The 22712-nt window shown below is 40.3% G+C and overlaps 1 protein-coding gene across 6 annotated transcripts in view; it reads right to left on the bottom strand.

Moving 5' to 3' along the window:
- Nucleotides 1-22712, bottom strand: part of LOC106082288 (zinc finger protein ush) — a 570300-nt gene that overhangs the window by 99780 nt on the left and 447808 nt on the right. For all 6 annotated transcript variants that reach the window (XM_059366043.1, XM_059366041.1, XM_059366042.1 and 3 more), the window contains one exon: nucleotides 5191-5235. In XM_059366043.1, coding sequence (XP_059222026.1) covers nucleotides 5191-5235 — 45 coding nt within the window. The remainder of the gene's footprint in view (nucleotides 1-5190; nucleotides 5236-22712) is intronic.

Raw genomic sequence — 22712 nt, forward strand, 5'->3', positions numbered from 1 at the left:
CATTTCATATGATACCCATATTGCCCAAAGCTGTAAAAGTATCCTGTTGGGTTGTGATGGAGCGGGAGTGGGGAATCACTTAAGGTGACATTTTTATGCCAAGTACGTACTCTACTCTTAAATAGCTCTCATTTCATACCCATATTTCCCAAGGCAGTAAAAGTGTCCTGTTGGGTGGTGTATTTAGGGGTGGGGACTCCCCCACACACTTATGGTGACATTTTAATGCCAAGTTCGTACTCTACTCCTGAATACCTTTCATTTGATACCCATATTGTCCCAATCGGTAAAAATGTCCTTTCGGGTGGGTTTTGGGAAGGGGCGTCCCCCCAGGTTATTTGACCCTAAAATTTTTGCAAATTTCATATTTTTGGGGTACCACAAGGTGCAACCATCTCCGAGATCTGGCGTTTTTGCAATGGGGGCATGGGGGAGGGTCCGCCTCCCTTCGGATATCAAAAAATGTAGTACCCTGCCTTCTGTGAAAATTTGATGAAAATCGGTTCAGCCGTTTTTGAGTCTATACGGAACAGACAAACCAACTAACAAACAAACAAACGTTCTGACGCAGAGAGACAGCACTTAGTAGACCAACCAGCGTTGATATTCTCGCCGGGATACGAAGTCCGGCTTTCGGCGTCATAGGAGGGGTAACTCACCCCCCCCATACAGGACAGGTCCCTTAAAAGCACCCAGCTTTCTCCACCTGGTGAAAAGGAGCAGTTCAATCTTTCTGGGATTAATGCCAAGCCCGTTGGCCCTCGCCCATTCGGGCAGCTTCCTCAAAGCTCCCTGAACGGCGTCCCTAATAGTAGAGATGAAACGACCATTCACCACGCTGACGATATGGTGAGTGTAGGAAACGACATTCACACTCTATCTCTCGAAAGACTTCAGAATCCCATTGACTATCAAAAGCCACAATAGACGAGATAAGATCCCACCTAGCGGAGTTCCTCTGATCACAATCTTTTTTTTGGAGTCCTCTGTTAGTGATACGTTGATAATCCGGCTTGCCAGCATCGTATCAACACAATTTACCAAAATAAGGGGAAATCGAAGCACAGAGGTTAGCATGTCCGCCTATGAAGCTAAACGCCTGGGTTCGAATCCTGGCCAGAATATCAGAACAAATTTTCAGCGGTGGTTATTGCCTTCTATAATGTTGGCACTACGTCATGTAAAAACTTCTCCCCAAAGAGATAAAAACTTGAATCGGACAGTACTCATTGATAAGTGAACAGTTTTCCTCAATGGAATGTTCATAGACAAGATTGCATTATGTCCAATAGGGCGCCATGTATGGACTCCAACTTCACTTTATACAAAGTCCCTTCTATGTCCTAAAAGGCCGTCAAAGTGAAGTCCCACACCCAAATTCCCCTCGATGTAGCCAACCACATCACAAGGGCACTGTCAAACGACCGAGCCTTAGTGTTTGCAGGTTGATAACCGCACACCAGAGAAGGGTCGAGATGGACCCTAATACATAGGACAATGAGTCTCTCCAATGTCTTGAAGGATGGGAGGCTAATTGGTGTGTAAACCTTGAGTAGAGAATGGTTCGGTTTGCCCGCTTTCGGGATAAAAAACACCCTAACCTCCCGCTATCCAGTTGGTACATAGTAAAGCAAAACACAGCTCCTACAAATCATCTCAAGGAGTCGTATGACAATCCGTCCTGCTCTTTGCAGCATAGCAGGCAGTATGCCATCCGGTCCCATTGACTTTTAGGGTTCAAACGAATTCACCGCCCGGACTATCTTCCCCTCCGTTATTTTGTCCTCAACCACAGACAGTGACTCTGTGCCACTGTGTTGCGTCAGGAGAACATCGATACCATCAGTGTTATTTGACCCACTGGCTACGTACGAGCATCCAGGGAATTGCGTACCAGCAAGTAGCTTGAGCGTCTCAGATCTAGATTCCGCCCAGCTTCCATCATATCTTAGAATGCTTCCAAGAGTTTTCGGATCGTTAGAGAGCAATCTTCTGGAGATCACCATGGGGCAGAGGTTTGCATCTTTCTATGACGCCGAACGCGTGGGTTCAAACCCCGCATGAACATTAGAAAAAGTTGCTGTGGGGGTGATCCTCTTACTAATGCTGGCGACATTTATGAGGTAGAAAGGAAGCCTCTTATCATTGACATTGATATGATAGAAATACCCCCCGTTACTTAATGGAATGTTCATGGGAAACTAGTGGTTGCAGAGAGCAATCTGCGGAACAGCAATACTGGCACAGTTTGTGTGAAATTTAAAATTTATAGCTCACAAATTTACGATGTTATTAAAAATCACTGAAAAAACCCAAGTCAAAGTTTGTGAATTGCAAATTTTGCTCATGAACATTCCACTGAGGAACAGGAGCAAACTTCTCATCACAATGAGTGCAGTCCGATTCAAGTTTAAGCTCAATGATAAGGGGCCTCCTTTTTATAGCCGAGTCCGAACGGCGTGCCGTAGTGCGACACCTCTTGGAGAGAAGTTTTATATGGCATAGTACCTTACAAATGTTGCCAGCGTTAGGAGGGGAAAACCACCGCTGAAATTTTTTTCTGATGGTCTCGCCAGGATTCGAACCCAGGCGTTCAGCTTCATATGCGGACATGCTAACCTCTGTGCTACGGTGGCCTATTTTAAAATGCCTATTTCTTTAGATTCCTAAATCATGCAAGTCGGTTTGGTAGATCAAAAGTTATGGCCCCCAGAAGGTTGGAGAAGTCAAAAGTGGTCAACTCTGACACCCTGTATCCCAGCCTGCAATTATGATACGAACCTATAGCAGCACTTTTCTTCACCTTCTTGTGATACATCAACTTTCTCCTCTACAAATGTCTAGAACAATTTGTATCGCTAAGATCAACAGATAAAAAGTTGTAGACTTATTTTCAATTTTTTGCCATTTGGCGGCGCTTAGTGCCACACAAGCAACGAAACCCGTACTCTTTTACGAGAAAGTTTTCGGGCCGTCTTATCACTGGAGGAACTGATCAATATTGGCCTTCGAGATCTTGTGTTTAATCAATTTGTGACTTCTTCCTTTGAGGCGACATGAAAGATAAGATATACGCCAATAGTCCAGGGTCAGTTTAGGATCTCAAATATATAACTGGAGGAACTGATCAATATTGGCCTTCGAGATCTTGTGTTTAATCAATTTGTGACTTCTTCCTTTGAGGCGACATGAAAGATAAGATATACGCCAATAGTCCAGGGTCAGTTTAGGATCTCAAATATAAAACTTGTGAGGCTATCGAGGACGTAGAGCAGTCTCTTTGCGATTTTGTCATGGACAATTTCATGAAAGGGATATGGTGCTGTAAGCATGGTCGTGGTGGCCATTTGGCTGATGTTCTTTTTCATTACTAACGACATACCATGCTCTTGATTATGAAATAAACATCCCATCATTCATCTCAAAAAATGGCATTTTCAAAATAACATCTCTTATTAGAAAACCCTTTTTCAATGCAGTATCTCGACATGTTATGGCATCGATTACTTTGGTCATCGGCTTCATTTCGGATTATATTTTCTTAACCCATAATGCATTAATACCCTATGACAATTTTCATAGCTTCAAGTGATAGGTTTTTCATTTTCTCCTCTTGAGAATAAATCGTTTTAGAGCTTTTAATTAATGGGCGTTACTTTTAACAAAAATGGCAGTGAGCAACAAAACTCATAATCATCAAGGAAATGAGTTTTATACAACCATCATTTGAAATATTTTCCCTACATTGACCGACCGAGCGACCGACCGCCCGCCCCCACCAAAAAGAAGAAGAAACACAAGATAACTGCTGACATCAACCCTTTTTCATGGAATAATAAACGAATTAAGTATGGCTAGCCCCCGCTCCGCACCACCTACACACACTGATTGAACTGTGTGCGCCACACAAAAAGAAAGGCCAATGCATATCCATAACCCATAATCCTATCACAAGGGTGGCTGGCGAATAAAAATGTCGATGGCCTGGCCGAGAGATAAGAAGGCCAACAGGAAAGAAAAAAGAAATGGCGATGTGACAACAATAATGAGTGCAACAGAATAAAATGTGAAATAAGTGAACACAAATCACCAGCATCGACAAAAAAGAACACTCACACACACAAACACACATACAAGAAAGCAAAGGACTCTGGAACGAACGCTTTATAGAAAGTCAATGAAACAGTGAATGAATGGTTGGCACGAGATTAACACTTTTTTATTGGCATTATAATGGTTGATTTCTGGGGCGACAGGATATGGTGGTAGGGGTATTAATAAACTTGTTGGCTTAATGGTCTTTCTCCCTGTTCGTCTTCTTGCTGCTTCCTCTCTCATTTGGTGTGTGTGTGTGTGTGTGTGTTCTCATCAAGCACATCCACAACGACCGGTGGCTAGGTAATCTCTATCTATCAGGGTCCACAAAATGAACCCTTCCGTCTCTGGGATCTTTACAAAACCACATAATCATTGTTATAAATATGAATTAACTTTCAAATTTACGATAGGTTGAAGAAGGGTTCCTTTACGGGATGGTTTGGCGACAACACATACAAACATACTTCATAATGCCCCAGCAAGGGCAGGAAGTTAAGCGAAAGAAATGGAGAGAGATGAAGTGAGAGCAGGGGAAGAAAAGGATTTGCAAATGCTACAAAAAGTGTTTGAGGATAAGACCAAATAATGGAAACACACACACACACACACACACACAAGCATACAAACTCCCAAAACGAAACGTTCAAGTGATAAAAGGGATATTTTTTATGTCCTTTTGTCCTTATCTCTGCCAAAACACACACATATTATCCAACGAGTTAAAAGCAAAGAACTGGTCATAAGTTTAATCATCGTCGACATCGTCATCATCAACATTGCCATCGCCAAACGACGACAAATATGAAAAACCATCATCCTGAGTAAACGGACTCCACCAAGGACCATGTGACAAAATATGGTTGAGGGGCCAGACTATAAAACTACGACACTGGCTCTTATTAACCTTTCTCTTTTTTATTTTGCCTGACAAAATGCATCAACATTTTATGAGTGGTATAACATTGATATTGATTTTGTTGGCTTTATGGAAAATTGATTAATAATTTGGTTGACAAAAGGAAGAGATCCATCCTTTCTTGCAATGAATTGTGAGGAATATAAGTGAAGAAAAAATATATTTGTATCACTTACCTCTGCTGTCTACTGTCATGTCTTCGGTCGAATCGGAACAATCACCTAAAAAGAGAACAAAATCGTGGGTAAGTAAACACATCAAGAACATTCAACATTTACTAGAAAAAAATTTCACTAAAGAGAAAATATTTCTCTACACGCAAAAACCTAAAACGTTTAGAAAATTTTTACGACAAACAAAATACTTTTATCACCAAGTTTTGTTTTTATTGTAACCGTGTAACGTTTCGCATCAACATATCAAAGGTTAGCTATAAACGTAGTATTATTGAACTTAACTAACTTTGTTTATTGTAAAGCTTTCAGCAGCTTCGGTTACGGTAAAAGAACTTTCCTTTTGCTGTAAAACCAAAAGCTCTTTAATTGCAGAAGTGCTACGATAGCTGCAAACGATTATTCGTGTAAAAATTTGCAAATTTTGCCCATGAACATTCCACTAAAGAACGCGGGGAAACTTCTTACATATCAATGAGTGCAGTCCGATTCAAGTTTAAGCTCAATGATAGGGGGCCTACTTTTTATAGCCAAGTCCGAACGGCGTGCCGCAGTGCGACACCTCTATGAAGAGAAGTTTTGCATGGCATAGTACTTCGCAAATGTTGCCAGCATTAGGAGGGGAAAACCGCAGCAGAAAATTTTTTTCTGGTGGAGTGGCCAGGATTCGAACCCATAAGTGGACATGCTAACCTCTGTTCTACGATGGCCTCCAATAATTATTCTCTTGTGTCTCTTCTACTGGAGAGAAAGGGAGAGAATTTGAGCATATAGACCAGTGGTTGGCAATAAAAACTCACTTTAATGCACATCACCTTGTACGTACAAAGAAAATAATCCCAAGCAGACCCATAAGCTTGCAAATAATTGCAATTGTGTTTTTGTCACCACTGGTATAGACACATTCTCACACACAACATTTTTTTCTTTTATGTTTTAACTGAGCAAAGAGCAGTGAGTATAATGAGCAGCTGGGACTAGTGCGGATGGTAAACACGGAAAGTGTAAATTTTTCAGGTTTGGGTACAAAAATGCTGGTATGTCCAATGATAAAAATCATTAGAGCAACATACAAATGGTTGCCAAGTACAAGAAAACTCAACAGGAAATTCTAAGGCACATAAATTGTTTTGTAACATTTACGCGATAAAGAAATATCCATCATAGAGAAGGTATTCAAATGTGCGAAAACAACAACAAAAATTTTGGATTTTATTTATAGCATAAAGAAAATAGTAGATCATAATACAAAACCATAATTGGTAATGCGACATATATGGGAAAACATCGAATGGGTCTTGTCTTATATACCCTCCACCGTGGATCGCATTTGTCAAGTTCTTTGCCCGATATCGCTAAGCAATCGCAAAAGCTAAGCTTCCACTAGAGGAAGCCAAATAGGAATTTGGTTTCCTCTAGAAGTTCAAGAAGTATAATTGGGAGAATGGCTTATATTGGAGTTAGATCAGTTTTTTAAACGTGAATTTAGGCCATACTTAGTCAAGCCATGGTGAAACCAAAACACTTCATGCAATATCGGATAATAATTGCGCCCTCTAGAGGCTCATGAATTCAAGATCCGATATCGGATTACATGAGAGCTATACCAGTTAATAAACTGATGTGAACAATACTTGGCGCAGTTGTTAGAAGTTAGAGCAAAACACTTCATGCTAAATTTCAACCAAATCGTACAAAAATTGCGGCTTCCAGGGGCTCAAGAAATCAACTCGAAAGATCGGTTTATATGGGAGCTATATCAGGTTACTGACCGATTTGGCGCGTACTTAGCACAGTTGTTGAAAGTCTTAACAGACTACCACAAGCAAAATTTTAGCCAAATCGGACAAAAATTACGGCTTCCAGAGGTTCAAGAAGTCAAATAGGGAGATTGGTTTATATGGAAGCTATATAAGGTAATGGTCCGATTTGGACCGTACTTAGCACAGTTGCTAAAAGTCATAACAGAACACCACATGCAAATTTTTACCCAAATCGGATAAATATAATGGACTGCAGGGGCTCAATATATCAAATCGTGAGATTGGTATATATGGGAGCTATAGCAGGTTATGGACCGATTTGAACCGTACTTAGCACAGCTGTTGAAAGTCTTAAAGGAACATTACATGCAAAATGTTAACCAAATTCGACAAAAATTGCGGATTCCAGAGGCTCAAGAAGTAAAAACTGGAAATCGGATTATATGGGAGCCTATGGTGTTGGGTAGGGGGTGGTTGTTTTCGCACATTTAAATACCTACCTTGGGATGGATATTTCTTTATTGCGTAAATATTACCAAACAATGTATATGCCTTAGAAATTCTTGTACCTGGTTGCGGCTGCTATGGTCTCAAGTAGTCATATCGGGGAATCCGCCCCCCTCTTTAATAATATTGGAAGTCAGAACGGATGACTTTGTGTCAAGTTTCAGCCAAAGCGAATGAAAACTGAGGCTTCTAGGGGCTCTGGAAGACAAATCCGGGGATCGATTTGTATGGATTCTATAAAGCAAATCTGAACCGATATGGCTCATTAACAATCACCAACGACCTACATCAATAAGATGTATCTGTGCATAATTTTCAGCGGCTAGTTTTATGCGATCGACCGTTATCGTGATTTCGACAGACATGGCTATATCGAACGAATATAACCAGACGATCAAGAATATATTTATGGGATCGCAGATCAATATTTGAAGGTGTTACAGACAGAATGGCTTGGTTAGAATATCCTCCATCCTATGGTGGTGGGTATAAAAAAATTCTCTTAAAGCAAAATTTAAATGAAATTGTCTGTATATGCATTTCACATAAGATTATCTTTTTTAATGCGCTCAACATTATCTACTCATCATAAATACAGTTGTAAAATCTTTATAATTTTAAAGGGTACCAAGTAATCTGTTTTGGTTGGTTTTTTTTCAATCATGGACTTTTTGGGACAAGCTTAGTAAAACATTGTAGCCGATCGTTTCGAGATATTTAGGGTTGGTCACCATGTATAAGTATTCAAGTGATCATCATCATAATCATCAGGTATCCAACATGATCATCATCATTTTCGTCCTCAAGAGTTGCATTTCATTTATTTTCGTGTCAGTTACTGTATAATGTTGGTATTGTTGTTGCAGCTGCAGTTGCAGTTATGGTTGGTGTTTCCCTTTTATTTCATTTCAGTTTTAATATCCACAACAAAACGTAAAACTTTTGGTTGTTTGCTGTCTGGTGTACACGTCTACAGCGACTAAGAGTACACCGAAAAAAAAATCGAAAGTAATTTGTTCCTAAAACAAACACTTTTTTATATTGAAGTTTAATTTTTTTAAATAGAGTTTTGTTAAACAGAATATTTTATTCAATTTTGTCTTTAGGAAACATTTCATTGAAATTTTATTTTTAGAAAAAATTTCATTAAAATTTTGAATAATTTCATCAAAATTCTTCTATAGGGAACTTTCCCCTAAAAATATTGAAATTTAGTTTTGAAAGATAATGTGTTTTTTATTCATAGAGAAAATTTCATTGAAATTTTCTTTGAGAGAGAATTCCACTGAAATTTAGTTTTTTTCTATCTTGGCATTTTCGGTAAATAAGCATGGTAATAAGCCATGTTTTGAGGGAGGGACGTGGGATTTTCCTCAAGTAAATCTGAACTTTTGCAATTAAATTGGGGAGCAAATAATATTGGGGCACATTTTAATTTTACTTTTCGGCCTAATTTCGGCCGGACCGAATCTTTTATCACTCCACCCTAAATCGCATTTGTCAAGTTCTTTGCCCAGTATCCCTTTATAGGCAAACAGAGGGTAATGAATATGAATTGCTATGCTATTGGAGCTATGTCAGATTATTGACCAATTCGGATCATACTTGGTTTGGATGTTGGAGACCATAGTCGAAGTCATTGTGAAGTCAACCAAATCCAAGAAAAATTTTCACCCTATAAGGAGATCGGCTTATATGGGAGCTATATCGGATTATAAACCTATTCAGACCATATTTGGCACGTATGTTGAAGGTCATAGGAGTGAATCGTTGTACAAAATGTCTGCCAAATCGGATAAGAATTGCGCCCTATAGGGGCTCAGGTACTAAAATCGGAAGATCGGTTTATGTGAGGGCTAAATCAGTTATGGATTCAAATCATTTTTTGCACGTATGTTAACGGTCTTAGTAGAAGTCGTCGAACAAAATTTCTACCAAATCGGATAAGAATTGCGCCCTCTAGAAGCTTAGGAACTCAAAATCCAAGATCGATTTCCATGCGAGCTATATAAGGTTATGAACCGATTTGAGCCATACCTAGCACAGTTGTTGGAAGTCATAAAAAAAACCAGATACAAAATTGCAATCCGATAAGAATTGCGCCCTTTAAAGGCTCAAAAATTCTAGACCCAAGATCGGCTTATATGACAGCTATATCAAAACATGAGCCTATTGGCCCATTGACAATCCCAACCGACCTGCACTTATAGAAAGTATTTGTAATTTTTCAAGCGCTCAGTTTGACTCCTTTGAAAGTTAGCGTGCTTTCGATAGACAAATGGACGGACAGACGGCCGGAATGGCTAAATCGACTTAGAATATGAAGACGATCAAGAATATATATATATATGCTTTGTTGGGCCTCAGATCAATATTTCGATGTGTTACAAACGGAATTAGTTATCCTGTATCCTATTGTGGAGGGTGTAAAATTTAAAAAAATACTTTAAAAAAAATTGCACGATTTGTTAGAATGTGATATTGTTGGAGCAAAGTTTCGCACACGATTTAATTTGGCGAGAAGTGTACGATCTGACACTCAACGGAAGCTGGACATCGAAAAACTGCAACCCAGCAGGTGGCAACGGCATACTCTACTCGGCTGACCCAATTGCTTGAACGAAGCACCCCCTGTCCCGATAGTATAGCAGCGCATTTCTTGAGAAGAACCGCAACATCCGTACTTGGGTACCAAAAGTCTCACCCAAGGGAAGAAGAACCGCAACATCCGTTCTTGGGTACCAAAAGTCTCCCCCAAGGAAACCATGGTACGACCAGGAGTGTCAAAAGCTACTGAAGCCAAGAATGCGGCTTACAGGGCAACATTACAGTCAGTAGCAATGCGCCAGGCTAAGGAGAGATATCGGGAGAAAAGGAGAGAGATAAAAACATTTCATTTGCAAGTAGAAGAAGGTATTTGAAAGACGTGAGTGTGAGCGAATTGAGATGTTCAGGAGCCAGAATGATGTCCGAAAATTCTACCAAAGAATTAAACATCAAACCGATGGCTTTGGAACAGGCACATCCTTCTGCAGAGACAAAGAAGGAAATCTGTTAACTGATACAGATGGTTTTGATACAGGCACATCCTCCTACAGAGACAAAGAAGGAAATCTGGTAGCTGATACAGATAGTGTGCTGAGGATATGGAAAGTACACTTTTCCCAGCTACTCGTATCCTATGATGGTGGCCATGAGCAGGCCGCACAACCAATCCCTGATGATGATATAGAATGTGTAGCAAATGTGTCGTCAAAACGAAGTCCACGTAGCAGATACTCGGCTGAAAAACAAAAAGGCAACAGGAGCCGATGGCTTGCCGGCTGAACTTCTTAAGACCGGTGGTGACACGCTGATAAGGCGTATGCATCAGCTCGTCTGCGCAATTTGGCTAGAAGAACCCATACCCGATGATTGATACCTCTGCATAACATGTCCCGTAGACCAGAAAAGAGACAAGACAGAATTTGCCGACTACTACGCATAGTTGGAATTTACTAACCCTCCAACTTTCAATAAAAAATTTCTATAAAATAATTTTTTTTGCAGTGTATCACAATGCCAAGTAAATTGTAGGAACTTACATGCGGATAAGTATCTTTGTTTATGTGTACGTATATGCCAGTGTGTTGTTCTGTCCGAATGTTCATACATATTTAGGTTCGTATGTACGTCTGTATGTTTGTTAGTTTTGATGATTATATTTTACTGATATGACCACTTCAAGGAATTATAATAACAATAATAACAACAATCCGCAGAATTCCTTTTATTATATTTTTCTCGGTTTGTTTTTAGATTTTAGATATCAACAAAAAAAAGAGAGTGCCCAAGTAACAACAACAGCACCGAATATGCTCCACCGCCGCCGCCGCCACTACCAACCAACCGACCGGAATATAAAGATGATGATAATAATACTGCTGCTGCTACGTCTGGGGCTGCTGCTGCTGTTGTTGTAGTTGATGATGGGGAGGACGTACATGTTGGCCACTTAGCCAAATGGCACAGCAAGGCTTAAAGATCATCACCATGAAGATGATGATGATGATGATGTCGATGGTGTGAGGACAGTCTTTTACATATTCCAAGTTAGTATTATTTCCTTCCCTTTATCGACCGATGTCTAGCCATCCAGGTTTTTTTGATGGGGGTTATGATGAAAGTAGATTTGAAATTATCATACCCACCACCATAGGAGGGGGGTGTATTAATCTAGTCAATCCGTTTGTAACACCTCGAAGTATGTATCTGTGACACCAAGAAGTATAGAAGAAGACTACGATAGCGGTCGAAAGTGTAAAGGTAGCCGCTCGAAATTTTGCACAGATACTTCTTATTGATGTACGTTTTTGCTGTTGTAGCAATGTTTTCTGTTCTATTTTTCATCCGCTAGGTTCTGTTGAATAAGCCAGATCTAGGAACCTTGCGACTAAGGTGGGATGCGTTCTGGGTGATCTGGGTCTGAGTCGAGTGGGGCTGGCTGGGCAGCTAAACTGGTGACGTGTGTCGTGTAGTTGCAGGTCACAATCGGGACACACATACTGCACATTGGCATCAATCCTTGCTCTGAAGGAGTTGGATCTAACGAATCGTAATTGAGCCACAATATCCCTTTTTTGTCGGGACCACTGTGCCATATGGGGAGGATGTGTAAGATCTATCAGATATGACAGCAAGGATTTTGGAAAAACTGATGGTAGGAATAGTTACTCAATCGACTTTCACATTCAGCTCATTATTCCCCTCACGCGTATATGTAGTGAACAATGTGGCTGAAGATTTGGTGCAGCGAAATAAGCGGCAAGTTCGATGAGGTTGTCATTTAACATATGTCATCAATGGGTGGGGCCTGATGCCATTCCACTCCCTCCCTCAGTGCTACCAGAACAGTCCTATCACATGGCCTAGGCTGGTTGAAGGCACGGCAAATGTGTGAGGTGATGGCATGCAAAGCAGTTGTTATGCTGTGCTGTCTTCGAAATTCTTGCTGATGCCTGATGAATGGAAATTCTTTGAGGCTCGGTAGGAGTAGTGCCTCAAGCATCGTGGCGTTCGTAACTTCGTCCACAGTAAATTGTTATCGCTTAGGTGTATGTCCATAGTGACATGGGGCGCATTAATATCTGCACCCTCTTTTCTACCCAACCTATTGTTAACGCTGTCTATCGGCTCGAAAAACACGGATATGACGAATGGCTCTTCTCCTAGCCTTGTCTCTCTCGCGATGCTGAATAAATGGACGGTTGAACAATCTGGCGCATCTTTTCACGCCAAAAGTGATTGAGGATCTGTCATCCCTTCTACTTGGCTTTGAGGGTACTACCTGTAGACCACAGCTTGCGTAAACCGGTACCTAAGTTCCACTGCTCCAAGTGTTACAGCCAAAAATTGGGCATAAGTCTTTGACTACCCTGTTTATTTCCAGAATAGGCTCGCTGATTCTGTGTTGGGGTTCGCGCAAAGAATCCCACGGCTGCCTGCGCCGGGAAATTATGCCGCGCTTGGGATACTGGACCGGTTGGTATAAAGCAGACTTGGACATTATGTGCCTCACAACTACCAACTGGCAGTATGTACAGCGTACATTGCACCCGCTGTATAGATCTATTGGGTTGCCCAAAAAGTAATTGCGGATTTTTCATATAGTCGGCGTTGACAAATTTTTTCACAGCTTGTGACTCTGTAATTGGATTCTTTCTTCTGTCAGTTATCAGCTGTTACTTTTAGCTTGCTTTAGAAAAAAAGTGTAAAAAATTATATTTGATTAAAGTTCATTATAAATTTTATTAAAAATGCATTTACTTTCTTTTAAAAAATCCGCAATTACTTTTTGGGCAACCATATATCGTAGTAGTGCAATTGCACCCAATTTTTAGTATTTGATAATCATATTCGAATACCTTTCACTAGAGTCCCATATTGTCCCAATCAGTAAAATTTTAATTTTGGGCGGTACTTTTGGGGCGGTATTTTTGGGGCGGTTTTGGGCTTGGGGCGGCCCCCTAGGTATTTGGATCCAACTTTGACATCATATTTATATTCTACTCCCAAATACCTTTCATTTGGTCCCGATCGATTCACTTAAATTTTAGGCGATATTTGGAATGGCTTCCTAGGTACTTACACCCAATTTCTAATATCACATTCATAATCTACTCCCGAAAACCTTTCACTTGAGTCCCATATTGTACCGATCGGTCCACTTTTGATTTTGGGCGCTACTTTTGGGGCGGTTTCGGACCTGGGGCGGCCCCTGAGATATTTAGACATAAGTTTTTATATCATATTCGTATTATTCTCCCAAATACCTTTCGATCGGGACCTTTCATTTGGTCCCCATCGATTCATTTTGATTGTACTTTTGGAATTGGAAAGGCTTCCTAGCTACTTACAGCCAATTTCCAATATCACAATAATAATCTACTCCCGAAAACATGTCACTAGAGTCCCATATTGTACCGATCGGTCCACTTTTTTTTTTTTGATTTTTTGGGATTTTGGGCGATCCTTTTGGGGCGGTTTCGGGCCTGGGGCGGCCCCCTAGATACTTAGACACAATTTTTTATATCATATTCGTATTCTTCTCCCAAATACCTTTCATATTGTCCCGAATGGTCTTATTTTATGTATGCATGCTTCTTTTTGGGAAAGGGCCTCCCCCCTATTATTCCTTCCAGACCACTTCTAGCCATGTCCGTCTGTCTGTCTGTTGAAATCACGCTACAGTCTTTAAAAATTAAGATATTGAGCTGGATCTTTGCACAGATTCTTATATTGTCCATAGGTAGGTCAAGTTCGAAGATGGACTTTATCGGACAATATCTTGATATAGTCACCATATAGACCGATCTGCCTATTTAAGGTCTTAGGCCCATAAAAGTCACATTTATTATCCGATTTTGCTGAAATTTCGGACAGTGAGTTGTGTTAGGCCCTTCGACATCCTTCTTCAGTTTGGCCCAGATCGAACCAGATTTGCATATAGCTGCCATATAGACCGATCTCTCGATTTAAAGCCTTGGACCCATAAACGGCGCATTTATTGTCCGATTTCATTGAAATTTGGGACAGTGTGTTGTGTTGGGCCTTTCGACATATTTTATCAATTTGGCACAGATCAGTCCAGATTTGGATATAGCTGCCATATAGCCCGATATATATCGCCTTTAGGTTTTGGGCGCATTTTTGGTCCGAGATCTCAGAAATTTATGACAGTGAGGTGTGTTGCGCCCCTCCATATCCTTCTTGAAGATGGCCCAAGTCGGTCCAGATGTGAATATAGCTGCCATATAGAACGATCTCCTGATTTAAGGTCTTAGCCCCATAAAAGGCGCATTTATTATCCGATTACGCTGAAATTTGACACGGTGACTTATGTTAGGCTTTTCGAAATCTGTGCCCTATATCGTTCAGATCGGTCTATATTTGGATATAGCTGCCAAAGAGACCATTATTTTGTCCTACAAAATTGAACAGTGACTTGTATTTATTACACCACTCAACGTCCGAACCGAATTTGGTCCAAATCGGACCATTTTTGATATAGCTGCTATGGGTGCATAAATAATGCATTTTTATACCCGAGGAAGTGGGTATCCAAAGTTCGGACCGGCCAAATTTAGTGTTTTTTTTGCTTGTTCAATATGGAGGCCACCGTAGCGCAGAGGTTAGCTTGTCCGCCTATGACTCTGAACGCCTGGGTTCAAATCCTGGCGAGACCATCAGAAAAAAAATTCAGCGGTGGTTTTCTCTTCCTAATGGTAACATTTGTGAGGTACTATGCCATGTAAAACTTCTTTCCACAGAGATGCCGCACTGCGGCACGTCGTTCAGACTCGGCTATAAAAAGGAGGCCCCTCATCAGTGAGCTTAAACTTGAATCGGACTGCACTCATTGATGTGTGAGAAAATTTGTCCCTGTTCCTTAGTGGAATGTTCATGGGCAAAATTTACATTTTACTTGTTCAATATACAAATAGCCCTCATATTAACCCACCCCCGGATTGAAAGTCTTGATCATCTAGAGTATAATCCGAATTGGTCTATATACTGACAGAGCCCCCATATAAGCCCATCCTCGAAGTCGACTTTGTGAGCTCATATAAGCCTCAAATTTCACCTGATTGGGCAGAAATTTGGCACAACTGACTTCCTTCATGTGTGCCAAGTATGATCCGAATCGAGTTTTATAATGGTATAGTCCCCATATATACCTGATTGGGATGAAATTTGGCACAACGATTTCTGTTATGACTTCCGGCCACTGTGCCAAGTACAGCCCCCATATTCACCTGATTTGGTTGCAATTTGGCACAACGATTGCTGTTATAACTTCAGGCCACTATGCCAAATAGGATCTGAATCGGTCTATATACTCAGATAGGCCTCCTTAAATACCGATTACCCGATGACTTCAATTTTCACCCGATTGGGCTGATATTTGGCACAACTGACTTCCATCGTCTGTGCCAAGTATGATCCAAATCGGGTTTTATAATGGTATAGCCCCCATATATACCTGATTTGGCTGAAATTTGGCACAAAGATTTCTATTATGACTTCCGGCCACTGTGCCAAGTATGGCCCCCATATTCACCTGATTTGGTTGAAATTAGGCACAACGTTTGCTGTTATGACTTCCGGCCACTATGCCAAATATGATCTTAATCGGTTTATATGCTTAGATAGGCCTCCTTAAATACCGATACCCCGATATGACTTCTTAGGACCATCGCAATCAACTCCCGATTTGATTGTTCTAAAATAATTCAAATATGAACTCAGTTAATAAAGCTAATTTTTAGCGAAGTCGGTAGTGGGTACCCCAAATTCGGTCCGCCCGAACTTGGCACAGTTTTTATTACTTGCTAAGTTTTCAATATTTTTACCATCGCCACAAAATCAGATATTAAAATTGCCATATAAACCACAGCAATGATAAGTTCTTATTTATTTTTTTTTTTATTTATTGATAATCATCTAGAGTACGCTGAAAAAGTACGAACATAGTTATTTTTGGTTTTGTGAAATAACTGTAACAATTTGATTAAATTCTTGTATAGGGGCAAAATAATTATTCGAATGAATCCACTGAGTCAGGGCGTCATGAAAATACATAACAGCTACACACACATAGACATTTAAATCCCATTTGGTTTATCATTTAAATTTTATTAAATAGCTACACAACAACAACAGCAGCAACCTTATCGGTTGGTAAACTAATTAAATTTAAATTAAATTCTATTTAAAAACGTAATTTTTGAAACATTGTTTTGCCTTAGCTCTTCTAATTACCAAAACAACCAACCCCGACAGAATGCCAAACAACCAACGCAAAACGACCAGAGGTAATTTAGACACTTTTTTCCTAAAATCCTCAAACTCACTCTCATGCATGCATCGAATATAAAGGAGGCAAGGATACAAGTATATGCTGAATTTCTACCTGCATGTTTTTAGGGGAAGAATGAATGACTAAGCCGAAACAAGCTGGCCATGATGATATCCCGCAAAACAATTACGACAACAATAACAAAGTACTAACATATGAGAGTGCATATGCATGTGGTATTGTAAACCGTCATTACAATTACATATCGCTGTCCCTTTGGAACGTAATTTTTTTGCATTATCTTCAAAAACTGTAACGTTTAAATATGTGAATGCATGCATAATGAAAGTGGATAGAAAGGAGTTCATTTCATCCTGGCGCTATCTACGGACTAAAAACTTATTCTGTGCAGATATTCTGATCAGCCATGGTATAGGATTGAGGTCAAGGAATGAGCGAAACTTTTAATTTTTATGATAAGAAAAACATTTGGGTTTTTCTTTCGATACTTCAAATACATGGTTGTGTCCAACGGACATAACATTTTATCTTCATGCCCAGAACATCAAGAGAATCTGATTGGTCAACATCTATACCATCGTTAGATATTGATAATTGCATTAAGTCAACGAATCGTTTGTGTGACAACGAACAACACTGCGTCTTGCGTGCGTTAAATTATACTCTGTTCATTCCTTCCCACTTGGAAATGGCCAGCAAGTCGCGGCAGAGTGTCACATTCATAAATGCCTTCAGTCTTCCGTTTCTCGAAGACTTGGTCTCCAATCGAATGAGCATGAATGACAAAGGCTGTTGTCAACCGCAAATGAGTAGATTGGATTGGAAGTTTGGCTCAGTAGATCGTCAATGAAAATGAGAACAAGTAAGAGCGTGCTAAGTTCAGCCGGGCCGAATATTTTATATCCTCCACCATTGATCGCATTTGTGGAGTCTCTTTTTGCGGTATCTCTTTTTAGACAAACATAGAATATTGAATAAGAACTGTTATGCTATTGGAGCTATATCAAGTTATAGTCCGATTCGGACCATAAATAAATGCTGAACATTGTAGAAGTCATTGTGTAATATTTCAGTTCATTCGGATAAGAATTGCGCCTTGTAGGGGCTCTAGAAGGAAAATCGGGAGATAGGTTTATATGGGAGCTGTATCAAGCTATTGATCGATTCAGACCATACTAGGTCATGAGGGAAGCCGTTGTACAAAATTTCAGCCAAATCGGATGAGAATTGCGCCCTCTAGAGGTTCAAGAAGTCAAGATCCCTGATCGGTTTATATGACAGCTATAACAGGTTCTATATCGATTTACGCCATACTTAGCACAGTTATTGGAAGTCATAACAAAACACCTCATGCAAAATTTCAGGCAAAACGGATGAGAATTGCGCCCTCTAGAGGCTCAAGAAGTCAAGACCCCAGATCAGTTTATATGGCAGCTATATCAAAATATGGACCGATTTAAACCTTACTTAGCGTAATTGTTGGAAGTGATACCAGAACACTACGTGCAAAATTTCAACAAAATCGGATAAGAATTGCGCCCTATAGAGGCTCAAGAAGTCAAGATCCAAGATCGGTTTATATGGCAGCTATACCAGGTTATGGACCGATTTGAATCATACTTGGCACAGTTGTTGGATATCATAACCAAACACGTCGTGCAAAATTTCATTCCAATCGGATAAGAATTGCGCACTCTAGAGGCCCAAGAAGTCAAGACCCAAGATCGGTTTATATGACAGCTATATCAGGTTATAGACCGATTTGAACCATACTAGGCACAATAGTTGGATGTCATAACAAAACACGTCGTACAAAATTTCATTCCAATCGGATGAGAATTGCGCCTTCTAGAGGTTCAAGAAGTCAAGACCCAAGATCGGTTTATATGGCAGCTATATCAAAACATGGACCGATATGGCCCATTTACAAACCCAACCGACCTACACTAATAAGAAGTATTTGTGCGAAATTTCAAGCGGCTAGCTTTACTCCTTCGGAAGTTAGCGTGCTTTCGACAGACAGACGGGCGGACGGACAGACGGACGGACATGGCTAAATCCACATAAAATGTTGCGACGATCAAGAATATATATACTTTATGGGGTCTCAGACGAATATTTCGAGTAGTTACAAACAGAATGACGAAATTAGTATACCCCCCATCCTATGGTGGAGGGTATAAAAAGAGACGGAGAAAGGACAGAGCTTTGTGGTACACCTGCGGTCAATTTGTATTCAGTGGATGAATACCGAATATCGTGTGGTCCTCAAGAAAGCTCGTTATAAACCGAGAGAAGTCATTACCGACTCCAAAAGCGTCTAGCTTTGATATAAGTGCGCCATGCAAGACTCTATCAAATGTCTTGGAGATATCCAGTTCTACGACTTTACTTTCACCGACTCCAATGTTCCGACTGCGGATGAGATTTTGGACTTGGACCACCTTGGCAGAATGGACTGGAAGACGTTTAAGGACTTTGTGAAGAGCACGAAATCTTTTACTTTTACTTACTTTTCGTATTTTAGAGCGCACTAAAAGTCGATTGTTGGCTTAGGCGGATTATGCTTCGCATTCCCGCATCACCGCCACCATAGGATGGGGGGTATTGTAATCTAGTCATTCTGTTTGTAACAACTCGAAATATTGATCTGCGACCCCATAAAGTAGATATATTCTTGAACGTCTTGACATTATGAGTCAATCTAGCCATGTCCGTCCGTCTGTTGAAGTAACGAAAGCCGTCGAACGAATAAAGATAGGTTAGGTTAAGTTTAAGTGACAGTCTGCCATGAGACTCACTTAGACGTTTTCATCAATTGAGATACCACAGGAAGATGCCTTATAGTTCCTGCTATTAAACCACTTCAAAAAGCCTAAAAACATGCAAATGTTCACATTCGCTAAATCAGACAAGCTCTCAAATCAATGAGAAAGTGGACCTCCTTCTGACTGCCATTGTAGGACACACACAGCAGATTTTCTATAGTATCTCCTTCGTCGACGTCCTCACAGTTTATGCAGAAGTCGTTACTTGCAACCACGAGCTGTATGACGACGATAGCATAGTTACACGCATCAAAATACAACGGCTGAGTTGCCTAGGTCATGTTGTCAGAATGGATGAAGAAGCTCCAGCAATGACGTCTTTTGAAGGCAAACACGGTGGTACATGCAAACCGGGAAGACCAAAAGCCCAATGGAAAGATCAAGTTGTGGGAAACACCTTGAAACTTGGTGTCAGAGATTTTAGAATGTGTACAGAAGATCGAGGCGCTTGGAACGCTATTCTACGTTCGGCTAGTGGAACAAACATTCTGTCATAATCAATTAAAGTAAAGTTACTTGCAACCTTCAGTCGGTCAGCATGTTTATGACCTGTCATAAAGGACACAATGACTGAGACGTCTGTTCTAGCCAGCGACAGCAGAGTGTTAGACCTATTCAAGCCAATATTAGGCCACATAATTTTGGAATATTCCCAACCTGCACTTTCTGATCATCTGTCATACCTTACCCTTCAGGACTGATCATGAAGACCTAGCTTATTGGTCGCTGGAGACATATCCACAGATTTCAGTTCCCCTGGAATCTGTATGGTAGTACCCTGTCTCGCAAGCTAGTCTGCTCAAAAATTCTCTGAGATATCTCTGTGGCCGGGTATTCAGAACAGATAAATTTTGAACTTGTCATCTATATCGTTGAGAGATATGCGATTATCGAGTACACCCCAAAGCCCACCTGGTCGTCTTGTTTGCATCCATCCGTATAGAAGTCTATGTAACTTCTATTACCAGAGATATTGTGCTTCCAATCGGTCCTATCACGAATAGTAGTAGTACAGTACTTTTTATCAAAAAGCAGCTCTGGCAATGTGTAATCCACACTGACTGAAAAATCGGACATTGTTTAAATGATAACACAGTGTCAGTAGCTACCACATGATCAAAGAGAAAGTTCTCTTAGCCTCACAGCAGTGATCGCAGAAATCTGTCTAGCCACAATGTCCAGAGGCATTAGGTTTAGGACTAAATTCAGTGAATGAGATTGCGTAGTCCTCAGTTCGGCTGTGATGCACAAACAAGCTAACTTTTGGATCCGACTGAGTATTGAACAGTAGGTGGACTTTTGAAGCGCCATTCACCAGACCACAACACCATACAGCATTATAGGTCTGACATCAGCATCATATACCCAGTGCATAACACGTGGTTTAAACCCCCATCGTTTGCTCTCTTGCAGGTGTATAGGGCAAGAGTTGTCTTCTTGTCCTTTCCAAAATGTTGGATATGAAGTTCAATTTCGTTTCCAACTAAACAAGGTATTTTGCGCTTTTAGTAAATGGAACATTCTCTCCTCCCAAGGAGACAGGTGCCACTGTGGGTTACTTGTTTCTTCTGCTGAAAAGCACGCATAAAGATATCCGCTAGACATTTTCTACAGATACTTCTAATTGAAAAATTTTGTTTTTTTTGCCTGTTAGGTCATATTAGGTGTGAAAGCTTCAAGGGCAGTACGTTGGTATGTTGTACTAATATCCATCTTATTGCGTAAACGCCTCTATAATTTAAACACTACATTAACCACGCTTCAAAATCCTGTCTGCTAGCTGTTCGTCTCTTGCATGTGCTCGTATAATGGCAGATTTCATGTCTACACACTTACACTACTCTCATGATATACACATGATTCTTTGCATCTTTTGGAAATTGTATTGATGGCTTCGAACGCTAGACAACAGCAACGATTCCCGCTGTTGGTCCTTGTGCCCAGATTCGAATGCCGACCAGGTTTTGTCGAGTTTTTATTTTCAAGTATTTTTGCCTGTTAGAGCGAAGATTTTTTTAAATTCTTCAACATCAGACTTATTTGTGCCCATGCCCTGCTGGAAGATAAGGACGAGCAGACCAACGATGTTTTCTACGAGTATGAGCTGTATGACGACGATAGCATAGTCACACATATCAAAATACATCGGCTGCGTTGACTAGGTCATGTTGTCAGAAAAGATGAAGAAGCTCCAGCAAAAGAAGTCTTTTGGAGGAAAACACGATGGAACACGCAAACTGGTACGACCAAAAGCCCGATGGAAAGATCAAGTCTTGGGAGACACCTCGAAACTTGGTGTCATAAAATTTTAGAATGAAATCCTGAACCCCTGAAAGCCATTACTGTCATCCGATTTAACTAAAATTTTTCACGCAGTACTCTGTTACGACTTTCAACAACTATAGCAAATCGGTATACAAGCTGATATAGCTCCCATATAAACCGATCTCCCAATTTGAGATCGTGAGCCTCTGCAAGTCGCACTAGTTGTCCGATTTGGCAGAAATTTTACACGTTTTGTTCTGTTATGACTTTCAACGACTATGACAAGAAGGGTCCAAATGGGACTCTAAGCTGATATATTGGGTTGCCCAAAAAGTAATTGCGGATTTTTCACATTGTCGGCGTTGACAATTTTGTGACTCTGTAATTGCATTCTTTCTTCTGTCAGTTATCAGCTGTTACTTTTAGCTTGCTTTAGAAAAAAAGTGTAAAAAAAGTATATTTGATTAAAGTTCATTCTAAGTTTTATTAAAAATGCATTTACTTTCTTTTAAAAAATCCGCAATTACTTTTTGGCAACCCAATAGTTCCCATATAAACCAATCTTACGATTCGAAATCTTGAGCCCCTGGAAGGCGTAGTTGTTATCCGATTGGGTTGAAATTTCGCACGTAGTATTATGTTGCGATTTCCATCAACCGTGCCAAGTACAATACAAGTCGCTTTATAACCTGATATAGCTCCCATATTCTGTTCCGATTTTCATCAACAGTGCCAAGTACAATCCAAATCGCTCTATAACCTGATATAGCTCCCATATAAACCGATCTCCCGATTTGAGATCTT

This window comes from Stomoxys calcitrans, chromosome 3 (assembly GCF_963082655.1).
Source record: "Stomoxys calcitrans chromosome 3, idStoCalc2.1, whole genome shotgun sequence".
Lineage (NCBI taxonomy): Eukaryota > Metazoa > Arthropoda > Insecta > Diptera > Muscidae > Stomoxys > Stomoxys calcitrans.